The 15,150-nt window shown below is 38.7% G+C and overlaps 2 protein-coding genes across 2 annotated transcripts in view; one reads left to right on the top strand and one right to left on the bottom strand.

Annotated features, from left to right (window-relative positions):
* The window catches only part of ODF2L (outer dense fiber of sperm tails 2 like), a 402,314-nt gene that overhangs the window by 87,990 nt on the left and 299,174 nt on the right, over positions 1-15,150 (bottom strand). The window lies entirely within an intron of this gene.
* CLCA2 (chloride channel accessory 2) overlaps positions 1-15,150 on the top strand; it is a 42,002-nt gene that overhangs the window by 19,682 nt on the left and 7,170 nt on the right. Inside the window, exons 10-12 of the mRNA XM_070786172.1 lie at positions 6,919-7,143; positions 9,562-9,832; positions 12,573-12,743. Of these exons, the coding sequence (XP_070642273.1) occupies positions 6,919-7,143; positions 9,562-9,832; positions 12,573-12,743 (667 nt within the window). The remainder of the gene's footprint in view (positions 1-6,918; positions 7,144-9,561; positions 9,833-12,572; positions 12,744-15,150) is intronic.

The raw sequence follows: 15,150 nt of genomic DNA, 5'->3' as shown, positions 1-15,150 counted from the left end.
AGTCAGTGATGCCATCCAACCATCTCATCCTCTGTCGTCCGCTTCTCCTCTTGCCCCCAATCCCTCCCAGCATCAGAGTCTTTTCCAATGAGTCAACTCTTCGCATGAGGTGGCCAAAGTACTGGAGTTTCAGCTTTAGCATCATTCCTTCCAAAGAAATCCCAGGGCTCATCTCCTTCAGAATGGACTGGTTGCATCTCCTTGCAGTCCAAGGGACTCTCAAGAGTCTTCTCCAACACCACAGTTTAAAAGCATCAATTCTTCAGTGCTCAGCCTTCTTCACAGTCCAACTCTCACATCCATACATGACCACAGGAAAAACCATAGCCTTGACTAGACAAACCTTTGTTGGCAAAGTAATGTTTCTGCTTTTGAATATGCTATCTAGTTTGGTCATAACTTTCCTTCAAAGGAGTAAGCGTCTTTTAATTTCATGGCTGCAGTCACCATCTGCAGTGATTTTGGAGCCCAGAAAAATAAAGTCTGACACTGTTTCCACTGTTTCCCCATCTATTTCCCATGAAGGGATGGGACCAGATGCCATGATCTTCGTTTTCTGAATGTTGAGCTTTAAGCCAACTATTTCACTCTCCACTTTCACTTTCATCAAGAGGCTTTTTAGTTCCTCTTCACTTTCTGCCATAAGGGTGGTGTCATCTGCATATCTGAGGTTATTGATATTTCTCCCGGCAATCTTGATTCCAGCTTGTGTTTCTTCCAGCGTTTCTCATGATGTACTCTGCATATAAGTTAAAAAAACAGGGTGACAATATACAGCCTTGACGAACTCCTTTTCCTATTTGGAACCAGTCTGTTGTTCCATGTCCAGTTCTAACTGTTGCTCCCTGACCTGCATACAAATATCTCAAGAGGCAGATCAGGTGGTCTGGTATTCCCATCTCTTTTAGAATTTTCCACAGTTTATTGTGATCCACACAGTCAAAGGCTTTGGCATAGTCAATAAAGCAGAAATAGATGCTTTTCTGGAACTGTCTTGTTTTTTCTATGATCCAGCAGATGTTGGCAATTTGATCTCTGGTTCCTCTGCCTTTTCTAAAACCAGCTTGAACATCAGGAAGTTCACGATTCACATATTGCTGAAACCTGGCTTGGAGAATTTTGAGCATTACTTTACTAGCGTGTGCTATGCTATGCTATGCTAAGTCACTTCAGTTGTGTCCGACTCTGTGTGACCCCAGAGATGGCAGCACACCAGGCTCCCCCATCCCTGGGATTCTCTAGGCAAGAACACTGGAGTGGGTTGCCATTTCCTTCTCCAATACATGAAAATGAAAAGATAAAGTGAAGTCACTCAGTCGTATCCGACTCCTAGCAACCCCATGGACTGCAGCCCACCAGGCTCCTCCATCCATGGGATTTTCCAGGCAAGTGTACTGGAGTGGGGAGTGCAATTGTGCGGTAGTTTGAGCATTCTTTGGCATTGCCTTTCTTTGGGATTGGAATGAAAAATGACTTTTTCCAGTCCTGTGGCCACTGCTGAGTTTTCCAAATTTGCTGGCATATTGAGTGCACCACTTTCACAGCATCATCTTTCAGGATTTGGAATAGCTCAACTGGAATTCCATCACCTCCACTAGCTTTGTTCGTAGTGATGCTTTCTAAGGCCCACTTGACTTCACATTCCAGAATGTCTGGCTCTAGGTCAGTGATCACACCATCGTGACTATCTGGGTCATGAAGATCTTTTTTGTACAGTTCTTCTGTGTATTCTTGCCACCTCTTCTTAATATCTTCTGCTTCTGTTAGGACCATACCATTTCTGTCCTTTATCGAGACCATCTTTGCATGAAATGTTCCTTTGGTATCTCTAATTTTCTTGAAGAGATCTCTAGTCTTTCCCATTCTGTTGTTTTCCTCTATTTCTTTGCATTGATCACTGAGGAAGGCTTTCTTATCTCTTCTTGCTACTCTTTGGAACTCTGCATTCAGATGCTTATATCTTTCCTTTTCTCCTTTGCTTTTCACTTCTCTTCTTTTCACAGCTATACGTAAGGCCTCCCCAGACAGCCATTTTGCTTTTTTGCATTTCTTTTCCATGGGAATGGTCTTGATCCCGGTCTCCTGTACAATGTCACGAACCTCATTCCATAGTTCATCAGGCACTCTATCTATCACATCTAGGCCCGTTAATCTATTTCTCACTTCCACTGTATAATCATAAGGGATGATTTAGGTCATACCTGAATGGTCCAGTGGTTTTCCCTACTTTCTTCAATTTAAGTCTGAATTTGGCAATAAGGAGTTCATGGTCTGAGCCACAGTCAGCTCCTGGTCTTGTTTTTGCTGACTGTATAGAGCTTCTCCATCTTTGGCTGCAAAGAATATAATCAATCTGATTTCGGTGTTGACCATCTGGCTATGTCCATGTATAGAGTCTTCTCTTGTGTTGTTGGAAGAGGGTGTTTGTTATGACCAGTGCATTTTCTTGGCAAAACTCTATTAGTCTTTGCCCTGCTTCATTCTGTATTCCAAGGCCAAATCTGCCTGTTACTCCAGGTGTTTCTTGACTTCCTAGTTTTGCATTCCAGTCCCCTATAATGAAAAGGACATCTTTTTTGGGTGTTAGTTCTAAAAGGTCTTGTAGGTCTTCATAGAACCGTTCAAGTCTTTGCTGTTATTCACCAATAAAATTTTATGTTCTTTACAAGTCTGAGCAACTTTACAGTGTTGCTAATGTATTTATTTAATAAATATAATTTTTCAAAGTTATGTATAGATTTGTATCGTTTGTGAATGCACAGCAATGAAATGAAGAGGATCTGGTGTCAGCTAGCCTGGGCTTATGTGCATTTCACCTCCTTGCTGTGTGGCAGCTTCGTTCCCTAAGTGTCAATGATTTCATCTGTGAAATGCGAGTGACAACAGCACTCATCTCAGAGGGCTCGTTATGCCCTCTGAGGACAATGTGAACAATATGAACACATGAACAATGTTTTGTTAAATTTTTGTGTTTACTTTTGCTAAGCATTTTTTAAATTTCATATTATTAAAGAGAAAATCAAAGGTAGGAAGATTTTTTTCAGGATGAGCCTCTTATCCTCCTACATCAGAGGGCAGACAGAATGAAAACCACAGTCACGGAAAACTAACCAAACTGATCACATGGACCACAGCCTTGTCTAACTCAATGAAACTATAAGCCATCCATGTAGGGCCACCCAAGACAGACGGGTCATGGTAGAGAGTTCTGACAAAACGTGGTCCACTGGAGAAGGGAATGGCAAACCACTTAAGCATTCTTGCCTTGAGAACCCCATGAATAGTATGAAAAGGCAAAAAGATAGGAGGACACTCAAAGATGAACTCCTCAGGTCAGTAGGTGCCCGATGTGCTACTGGAGAACTGCAGAGAAATAGCTCCAGAAGGAATGAAGGTGCTGAGCCAAAGTGGAAACAACTCCCAGTTGTGGATGTGACTGGTGATGGAAGTAAAATCCAAAGCTGTAAAGAGCAATATTGCATATGAACCTGGAATGTTAAGTCCATGAATAAAGGTAAATTGGAAGTGGTCAAACAGGATATGGTAAGAGTGAATATTGACATTTTAGTAATCAGTGAACTAAAACAGACCAGAATGGGCAAATTTAACTCAGCTGACCATTACAGTTACTACTGTGGGCAAGAATCCCTTAGGAAAAATGAAGTACCTGTCATAGTCAACAAAAGAGTCCAAAATGCAGCACTTGGATGCAATCTCAAAAATGATAGAATGATTTCTATTCCTTTCCAAGGTAAACTATTCAAAATCACAATAATCCAAGTCTATGCCCAACCGCTAATGCCTAAGTAACTGAAGTTGAACTGTTCTATGAGGACCTACAAGACGTTATAGAACTAACACCAAAAAAAAGATGTCCTTTTCATCATAGGGGACTGGAAGGGAAAAGTAGGAAGTCAAGAGATACCTGGAGTAACTGGCAAGTTCAGCCTTGGATTAAAAAATGAAGCAGGGCAAAGGCTAACAGAGTTTTGCCAAGAGAATGCACTGGCCATAGCAAACACCCTCTTCCAACAACACAAGAGACAACTCTACACATAGACATCACCAGATGGTCAACACCGAAATCAGATTGATTATATTCTTTGCAGCCAAAGATGGAGAAGCTCTATACAGTCAGCAAAAAAATACCGGGAGCTGACTGTGACTCAGATCATGAACTCCTATTGCCAAACTCAGACTGAAATTGAAGAAAGTAGGGAAAACACCTAGACCATTCATGTATGACCTAAATCAAATCCCTTACGTTTATACAGTGGAAATGAGAAATAGATTTAAGGGACTAGATCTTATAGACAGAGTGCCTGAAGAACTAAGGATGGAGTTTCATGACATTGTACAGGAGGCGGTGATCAAAACCATCCCCAAGAAAAAGAAATGAAAAAGGCAAAATGGTTGTCTGAGGAGGCCTTACAAACAGCTGAGAAAAAAGAGAAGCAAAAGGCAAAAGAGAAAAGAAAAGGTACACCCATCTGAAAGCAGAGTTCCAAAGAATAGCAAGGAGAGATAAGAAAGCCTTCCTCAGTGATCAATGCAAAGAAATAGAGGAAAACAATAGAATAGGAAAGACTAAGACAAAAGACTAAAACAGTAGAATGGGAAGACAAAGATCTCTTCAAGAAAATTAGAGATACCAAGGGAACATTTCATGCAAAGATGGGGACAATAAAGGACATAAATGGTATGGACCTAACAGAGGCAGAAGATATTAAGAAGAGGTGGCAACAATACACAGAAGAACTATGCAAAAAAGATCTTAATGACTCAGACAACCACGATGGTGTAATCACTTACCTAGAGCCAGACATCCTGGAATGTGAAGTCAAGTGGGCCTTAGGAAGCATCACTATGAACAAAGCTAGTGGAGGTGATGAAATTCCTGCTGAGCTATTTCAAATCCTAAAAGATGATGCTGTGAAAGTGCTGTGCACAATATGCCAGCAAATATGGAAAACTCAGCAGTGGCCACAGGACTGGAAAAAGTCAGTCAGTTTCCATTCCCATCCCAAAGAAAGGTAATGCCAAAGAATGTTCAAACTACCACACAATTACACTCATTTCACATGCTAGCAAAGTAATGCTCAAAATTCTCCAACATAGGCTTCAACAGTATGTGAACCAAGAAGTTCCAGATGTTTAAGGTGGATTTAGAAAAGGCAGAGGAATCAGAGATCAAACTGCCAACATCTGTTGGATCACGGGAAAAAAATACCACACACACACACATAGAGTGTTTCAGAAAAACATCTGCTTTATTGACTACATTAAAGCCTTTGACTGTGTGGATCACAACAAACTGTGGAAAATTCTTCAAGAGATAGGAATACCAGACCACCTTACCTGCCTCCTGAGAAATCTGTATGCAGGTCAGGAAGCAACAGAACTGGACATGGAACAACAGGCTGTTTCCACATTGAGAAAACAGTACATCCACGCTGTATATTGCCACCCTGTTTATTTAACTTACATGCAGAGTACATCATGCAAAATTCTGGGCTGGATGAACCACAAGCTGGAATCAAGGTTTCAGGAAGAAAGATCAATAACCCAGATATGCAAATGACACCACCCTTATGGTGAAAACGAAGAGAAAGTAAAGAGCCTTAATGAAGGTGAAAGAGGAGAGTGAAAAAGCTGGCTTAAAACTCAACATTCAGAAAACTAAGATCATGGCATCTGGTCCCATCACTTCATGGCAAATAGATGGGGAAACAATGGAAACAGTGACAGACTTTATTTTCTTGGGCTCCAAAATCACTGCAGATGGTGACTGCAGCCATGAAATTAAAAGATGCTTGCTCCTTGGGAGAAAAGCTATGACAAACCTAGAAAGCATATTAAAAAGCAGAGACATTACTTTGCCCACAAAGATCTGTCTAGTCAAAACTGTAGTTTTTCCAGTAGTCATGTATGGATGTGAATGTTGGTTCATAAAGAAGACTGACTCCTGAAGAATTGATGCTTTTGAATTGTGCTGTTGAAGACTCTTGAGAGTGCCTCAGCAAGGAGATCCAACCAGTCAGTCCTAAAGGAAATCAACCCTGAATATTCACTGAAGGACTGATGCTGAAGCTGAAGCTCCAGTACTTTGGCCACCTGATATGAAGAGCCACCTCATTGGAGAAGACTTTGATGCTGGGAAAGATTGAACACAGGAAGAGAAGGGGAGGACAGAGGACGAGATGGTTGAATGGCATCACTGGCACAATGGACATAGTTTGCTCCAGGAGATGGTGAAGGACAGGGAAGCCTGGCGTTCTGCAGTCCATGTAGTCGCAAAGAGTTGGACAAGACTAGTGACTGAACAACAATAACAGAGGACTTTCATAAGGATTGTGTGAGATAATATATGTAAAGCATTTAGCACAGTGCCTGTCATCTGTATGCAGTTTACATATGTTACACACACACAAGGCACAATTGCACACACAATGTAAGTGCGTACAGCTTAAATCATGACTAAATGATTTTTTTTAATGTACAAAACCCAGCTGAAATCCATGTCTGATTTAAATCAAAATACATAATGGTATCTGGACAGATTATATACAAATTAATTAGAGCATAGTCACAAACAAAAGTAAAAAGAAGCTTGTTTTAACTGCTACTCTGAAGCTAATGTTGATATGGATAAGAGGCAAATATGAGAACACCTAAAATCTCTTGATAAAAATTAATGAAGTGACATGTGTACTAGCTACAAAAATATTTTATATCTACTGTACTTATAATACTTTGCTGAAGCAAATATTTTTATATGAAAAATAATTTATATACTTAGGACATGTTAGAATCAAATGGTTTTTATTTCTGCCAACTCAGTTTTGTCATAAAAACAAAGAAAATATGGAATGATTATGCCTATGCTGGAAACTGTCACTTATATATTCTTTTGAACAGCTTGAAAGTACAGGTGAAAATGTTAAACCTCAGCATCAGCTGAAAAACACTGTTACTGTGGATGACCGTGTGGGCAATGACACTACCTTTCTAGTTACATGGCAGACCAGTGGTCCCCCTGAGATTGTATTATTTGATCCTAATGGAAGAAAATACAACATGGATGATTTTATCATCAATCTAGCTTTTCGGACTGCTCGCCTCCGGATTCCAGGAACAGCTAAGGTAAGTGTTGTAAGCTTGTTCATAATGACAACGTTATAAGCACACAACTTTTGACTGAATCACAGAGCTAAATGCATTGTGTAAAGGAAATCAATTCTGATATACCAAAATTCTACTTTAAATTTATGAGGGAATTTTGTGAATGTTCAAAATTTAAAAGGAACGACTAAGGTATGTTCAAAACTTTAAAATGGATATCAAAGCCTTCTCTCACTTCAACAGTGAAAATTAGTACTTACGCAGTGCAAATAAGTTTTTGCTTACTCCCTTCTTTACAAAGTCTATATAGAATACTTATCTGTACACTTAGAAAAAAAAAAAACCCTCTACTTAGAATTTATAATATAAACACATGCAGTACATATGTTTTGGAACACCTCCTATGTGCCAGGTCTTGTTCTAGGTGTTTTACAATAAAATGCCATAATAGGAATAAGAACAGGGTACTCAGAACCCAAGAAGGCATGTGCAGGCAGTAGGGGAAGCAGAATGCTTCCTGAAAGTGAAGACATCCAGATGGAAATATGGAGGACTGAGGAGCGAGAGGTGTAAATGACATTCTCGGCAGAGGAAACAGCACATAGAAAGGCTTATAGAAAAAGAACATGGCTTTTCATAGAACTATAAGTACTAGTTTGATGTGGATGAAATACAGAATAGCATAGAAAGTGGAGATTTAGGGGAAGAAGAGGAGGGTGTGATGGGGCTAGATGGATATACAGGAGTCAATGAGAGGAACAGTTAAAGGGAACGACTAAAGGTTGTAAGCAGGGTGGTAAATTCGTTAGATCCACTCTTGCATTGCCTGCATGCAGTCCCTCTTCAGGTGTGTTGGCCTTCACCTCCCCTTCATGTGACTGTTGATAGCCTCTGCTAGGTCTTCCAGCCTCTGCACCAGCATCCTTCCTTTCAAGCACCTTTATTAGAGTGATCATTCTGAAGAACAAATCTTATCAAGTCTGTGTCCTACTCAAAACTTTTTGATGGTGTCAGAATAAAATACATGTGGTTATTATTATATACCAAGCCTATTACTTTCTGGCTTCTGCCTAAACTTATCTCTTTTTTAAAATTATTTTTTAATTTAAAATTTTTAATATAATTTTAAAGGCTACTTTCCATTTACAGTTATTATAAGAGATTGGCTATATTCCCCAGGTTGCACAATATATCACTGAGCCTCTCTTATATACTATTTGTACCTCCCACTCCCTGACCCCAAGCTTATCTCCTAACCTTTCTCCCAAATACCTTATGCTCCGCCCCTACTTTTCTCCACACTCATCATGTTCTTTTCACACCTGTACACAAGGACCAGAACACTTTACCTACTTCTTGCTGCTTTTGCCTGACCCCTTTGTCTGGATTAGGTGCCCTGTATTAAAACACTTATTATGCCCACAGAGAAGTTTTCCATGTGGAGTTTCCACCATGTGCCTGTTACTAATGTTATGAGTACAAAAGCCAAAAAAAAATTAAAAACAGAAAAAAAGAGATAGATAATATTGTTGTTTGAATTGTGACTTCACTGTAAAATGGTAAAGCATTGTTTCCCAATGAAGAAGGCTGGGTAGGGCATTCAGGCATCTTAATATTATAGTCAAACCTTAGCCCATTGTTCTCTCCTCTTCCTCCTGCTCCACTGTGTTCCTCCTGCTACTTCCAGGGTTTAAGAAGGAGCAAAGGCAGGAATGGGGAAAAAAGGGAATACTTATGGACAATTTTATCAAAAGAACAAATTTCTGCTACATTGTAGTTTAAGTTTTTTCTTCTAGATATTCTTTTGCAGGTTTCCCTCAGGCAGCCCAGGCAGATAAAGAGAATGGCATCTAGCAATATTTCTATAATTCAACATAGACATTATGAAATCCTGATCTATTAAAAAATAGTACTCCTTTTCTTGATCCCTTATAGTGCATGTGGATTTTGTTGCTTGAGATTTCTGGGTCTGGGAATTTTGAAGGAAGTAGAGGGAAGGAAGGTACTATTGCCTTTTAGTCCAGGTTATCCACATAAACCATAATTGTCCACTTGATTTGCTATAATTTTTTCCATTATGTAAAAGGAATAAAAACATTGAACCTCCTTTCGGGTGAAGGAGCTCAGATTAATGTTTGCCAAGTACTTTGAAGCTGACACTTATTATTATTCTCTAAAAATGTGAATCAAGTTGTGTCCTTCCCCACAAACAAATTCAGGGTGTAATTCCCTAAAGAGAAAGTGGGTTGTACAGTGAAAGTCATGTAAATACTGAATTTGGTTATCTCGTAACCAATATTACTCTTCCTGACATTCTTTTGTATCATTTTAGAAAATGCAGTATCAACAAAACAAGAACAATAAACCCTTGGAGGTTAGGCTTGCACTTTAAAATAAGGGTTGATTTTCTTCTTGACAAACAAAGTCTTTGTTTTGCAGCCTGGGCTATGGACTTACACACTGAACAATACCCACCACTCTCCTCAAGCCTTGAAAGTGACAGTGACCTCTCGCGCCTCCCGCTCAGCCATGCCCCCTGCCACTGTGGAAGCCTTTGTGGAAAGAGACAGCACCCATTTTCCCCATCCTTTGATGATTTATGCAATTGTGAGAAAGGGGTTTTATCCCATTCTCAATGCCACTGTAATTGCTACAATTGAACCAGAGACTGCAGATCCAGTGATGTTGAAACTTTTTGATGATGGAGCAGGTAACAAGGAATTCCATGTCATTTTTCACATTCTTAATAGCTGTTCTGATGCTGCAATATCAATATGAAGTTATTTTTTTAATTCTCTAAATTTATATTTTTTATCCCCTAACCTTATGAGATTCTCAAATTGTCATAGTCATTGACATACCAAGTAGCTACAGGTTTCCATCTGCACAGCAAAAGCAAAAAGTGAACTTGGGAAAAGAAAGTCCTCTTGAGGCTCCTGAGAGTGGCTGTGTGTGAGCAGCACTGAGGGAGAAAGTCTCCCACCATTCAGGTCTTGGCTTCCCCTTGTCCTGTGACACTGAGCACATTCAGTAAAGTCACTTGGGAATAGGCATGCCCACATTCCTCTCAGATTCACCAGTTTTACTATGCACTGAAATAATTGGATTAGACAATTAAGTAGTAAATGAAAACCCAAAAAGGGAGATGCTTGAACTTGTGAGTCATGAGATGTCATAGACTATTCTTTAGTTAACTAGCTCAGTTGATGAGAGAAAATAGCCAGTGCGTTTTACATGTGTTATTTGATCACAAGAAGACCAGGCCAGTAAGCCTAGTGGAATCAGGATAGAGATTTTTCCATCACTGGAAAAACAAAGCAAATAAAACCAAACTCTGCCTCAAAGCACTCATTCTGAATAGAGTTAAGAATTTCATCATCATACCTCATAGCACAGCATCAAGCTGGGCAAAGAGCAGCAGCTGGGCTTCTTCTGACTAACTTGTGTTAACTTTTAAAAACAAACTCCTTTATTGTTTTATCTTTCCTGTTCTGTTCTTTTCCTAATCTAAATTCTCAGAATTACAATAGACCTCAAAGTTTATGTTGGCAGACCCAATATTTGATCTACCAGTAAAATCATATTCCTTCTCTTCGTTGTTTCCAAGGTAAATTTTTTTTAAGAGCCTCATGTTTGACAACTCATTAGTATCTTGACATAGCAATCTTGCATGATATTTATGAAGCAAAAGTTCTTTTAAAGGATTTTAGTTCAAGTCCACCTCAGACAATACTAGAGAAATTCTCTTGTTCTGCCTACTGGAATGGATCCAAACAACTTTTCAGACTCTGATGCTTATCTCTGGCCACACCTTTCACTTTGTATATACTCCAAAAATACACTTGGGCTGGCCTGAAAAACAGATCCTGCTGTCTTATGCTCAATATGCTCAATAGGCTTTTATATTTATTCCCTGGAACCATTTTATTTATCTGATGTCAAAATTTAAGCCGGATGAAAGAAACAATGAAAAGGCTGTTTAAACATCAAAGTGTAAATTTTGATTTTCCCTCTGTATTTACACACTTGCATATAGTTTTCTAATACTTATTTTTATAATGGAAATAGTATTTATCAGCTAATAAAATGAACAATAATAAAATTTATACTAATAAAATATCATAATTTAAAATGGACTTTCTTATGCATACTCTCAAGTAATCATCACAATCACCATGTGAGATGTTATGTCCATTTTACAGGAGAGAAAACTGAGGCTCAGAGGGATCAGCTACTTAGTGGCAGATCCAGACCTTAAAAAAGTCCTCTGAGATCCAAGTCAGTGTTCTTTCCCATTTCTTTCTGAGAACTTTAATTTCTCAGCAATTAAAAGAGGTAACAGTGGTAACCACAGCAGGAAGAGATTTGGCTTTATCATTTCTCAACAAAGATAGACCTTTATAAATAATTAGAACAATAAATATCAAGATCTGGTTTCTTTCCAGTACATAAAAACGTTTTCTAAAACTACTATGATCATAAAGTGCTTAGTGTTTTTTGTTTTAATAAAATATACTCCCATTTTTCTCATATTAAGAAGCAGCCCTGCCTCTCTAGTTGAGATTCTAGAGCCCTTCAGTACAGGGCTTGGGTGTGTGGTGTGAGAACCGAACTGACTCTAGAACAGGACAAGCTGCTTGCCCCATGCGGCCATCTGCACTTGAACAGTGAATGTGATCTCCAGCCTAAGCTACACCTTCTACGGCTGCCCTGGAGTCCAGGCCTTGCTGCCGTTCAGTCATGTACTTGGTTTGGAATTGAATGGCTCTCTGAGGAGCAATGCAAATGGAAGAAAGTCTAGCAAGCTTTCAGAATGCCTCCAGAAATAAGACACATTCTCCCGAAGCAGGCAGATCCCAAAGCCTGTCATACTCCAAGTCAGTGAGCCTCTTCAAATTGAGAACAACAGTTCCATGTATCCTCTAGTGAGGAAGTCAAATAATTTCACATTGTTACATCAACTACCAAAGTTTCTTTTTTTAATCAGGGCTTCGGGCTATTCATAAACATCTTGAATTTGTATGAAAGTGTGTGTTTATGTGCATATATATTTATTCACTGGGAGCAGAAAACTTTTACCTCAAAAGGGTCTGTGACTATAAACCGACTTAAGAATGTATTTGGTTTCTGTGAAAACCTAGTACTATTTTCAGTGATAGAAATGAGAACTCTAAAGGTGATTAAATGCTTTACTAGCACTAAAGCAGATAGAACTCATTCACTTTTAGAAAACAAATTTTCAGAGGTTAATGAATCACAAGGAGAAATTATAGAGCCATGGAATTTTTTAACCACCTGATAATGTCAAAAGTAGCTATTAGCATGCCAGCATATGCCAAAAATTGGAAAAATAAGGAGAATAAATCTTATTTTAATAATTTGATTAAATGTTAGTAATCAACTGTGATAAGTACTGACCTTGAGTTTTTTTTTTTCATGTATATAAACAGGTGCCGATATTATAAAAAATGATGGAATTTACTCGAGGTATTTTTTCTCCTTTCCTGTAAATGGTAGATATAGCTTGAAAGTGCATGTCAACCATTCTCCCAGCATAAGCACCCTAGCCCACTCTATTCCAGGAAGTCATGCTATGTACGCACCAGGTTACATAACAAATGGTAAGAATCATAAACACTGTGATTTGAATAACATCATTTAGTGTGTGTATTTCTAGTGAGTGTGTGTATGTGTATGTATTAGAGAGAGGTGAATTTCAAAACTCGTGCAAGTCAGTGCATAATTTGTTGACTATCTCTTCAATCCTTAGTGATGTATGATAGTGGATAACAGGAAGGCAGTAGGTAATTCCCACAGATAATTTTGACCTCTTTTTGTGACTGTTTTATCCGAATTACTACCAGGCAAGGGGATTAATTGATTTTCTCAGTTCCAACTCCTATATTTCTCTATAGAGCTTTAGGCAAAAGGAAGAGGCAAAAAGTTGTTAGCAGTTTAAAGAAGGAAGCAAGCAGCCCAAACAATCCACACAGGAAACGAGTTCCTGGGAAAATATGAGTGTGGATATTACGGGAAAGTGAGGGCTTCCTGAAGATGTCCTGCCTCAAAGTGCCAAATACATAGACCATACACATCTCTTTTAAACACCATTATTATAGTAGTTCCTGATAGGAAGCAGTGGTTAAAGTATAACAAACAGAAATATGCTGTAGTCTTTAAACATAATCTTAAAAAATGTTTGGAAGCATTCTTATATGCAAAACAGCAGAATCTTTAAGAATACTTACATGTATTCTAGCAGCTATAACCAATCATTTGGACTATACAATAGCATGATTCTGTACTTTTCAGTAGAAAACAATTAAGATGCTACAGTGGATTTGCATCTCCTGATATTTTTTGTATTGCTAGAGTATAACTTGCTCTCACCTATATTTAAAATAATTTGGATTACTTCAAAACCAATGTAAATCAATTTGCAAGGTAACTCAACTTTACTACCAAGATATGATTTTGTATCTAGATGTAATACGTCATTTCTAAATAGATATCTTCTCCTTTATATTATACATCAACGTTTTTGAAAGCCTACTAAGTGACAGGCTTAGTCCTAGGAACTTGGGATACCAGGACTTATTGATATCAAATCAATAAGATTCCTATCAAGGAGCTTGCAGAATACAGACTGGTATTTTTTTTAAAGCCATGAATTTAAAGGATTCAAATATCAATATCTACAGTACACTGAGAATAGAAAAGTCATATTCAACTCTGCTTTTATCTGTGTACTTCATGCACAGAAAGAAAAATTTAGATTTCTCTAAGCATGCCTAGTTCACATAACATTCGTTAGCTCATTTTCAGGTGATGACCCTGAACGTGCACAATATGGCACAAAATGGCAACTGCTCTGTTTTCACACAACCAAATCTCCAGACACTGCAGGAACTACTCCCTTCCTCTCCTCCCCAAGGCCTCTGCTGAATCTGCTGTAGATTCCACCCAGCCTGCTCATTCAGAGCTTGAGAGCTCTCCCTTGCACGTTCCCACACTACTGATCCCTCTGAAAAGCATTCAAGAATATTAAAAAGAAATTTTGTTGGTCCCCCTTAAGCTACTGTCCACCTCTTTACTCTGTCATCTAGTTCCTTGAAATTCAATCTGTCTGTACATTCTTGCCCCCAGTTTACTATTCAGCTCACTGCAAGCAGACTTCCAGCCATGTGACCATGACTCCACTGGAATTGCTCTGGCTCTGGTTACCGATGGCCACCTGCTGTTAAGTCCAAAGGATACATTTCAGTCCTCATTTTTCTTGACACAGCTGACTGATTTCTTCTTTGTCATTTCCTGGTTTCTATGATACCACACTCTCCAAATTACCTCTTATTCTCTGGAATTTTTATTCTTAGGCTCTTTTTCCCCTCCTTTTTTTCTACCAAGCCTCTAAGTGTTGGCAATTATCAGAGCTTAGTCTTAAGCTTCTCACTGTTCTATCTGGAGCCACACTGCCTTAGTTTGAAATCTAGCTCCTCTATTCACTAGCTGTGTGACTTTGGGCAAGTCACTTAGACTGTATGCTTAGCTTCGTCATCTATAAACATGGGAGTAATTGTGCTCTCCTCACAGCATTGCTGAAAAAGTTAATAGTTGATACACGGAAGGTACTTTAAAAAGTGCCTGACATATAGCAAGCACTCAGCAAATGCTATTTGTTTTTACAGCTGAAATTCTTACTGGGTAATATCAATAACCTACATGGCTTTAATAACATCTTTATGCTGATAATTTCCAAATTTGGAGGTTCAAAATTATTAAATGTAGCTAAAACTTCTTCTTTGAGCTTAAAATCTATGTCTAACTGGCTCCTTGACATCATCACTTAGATGATTTACAGGGACCACGAACCTTGAAAATTAAATTTGTCTTCTCTTCTTAGGCTGTTTGTCTTTCCATTTGCTCATTTTAGGAAGGTGGGAGCTATTCTTTTTGTTCACCAACTTTCTCTCCTTTACCATTCCATATTCAAATGCATAACCAGACTGCTGATTTTTATCTCCAAAATGC

This window comes from Bos indicus, chromosome 3 (assembly GCF_029378745.1).
Source record: "Bos indicus isolate NIAB-ARS_2022 breed Sahiwal x Tharparkar chromosome 3, NIAB-ARS_B.indTharparkar_mat_pri_1.0, whole genome shotgun sequence".
In the NCBI taxonomy this organism is placed as follows: domain Eukaryota; kingdom Metazoa; phylum Chordata; class Mammalia; order Artiodactyla; family Bovidae; genus Bos; species Bos indicus.
This window is presented reverse-complemented; position numbering and strand designations above follow the sequence as displayed.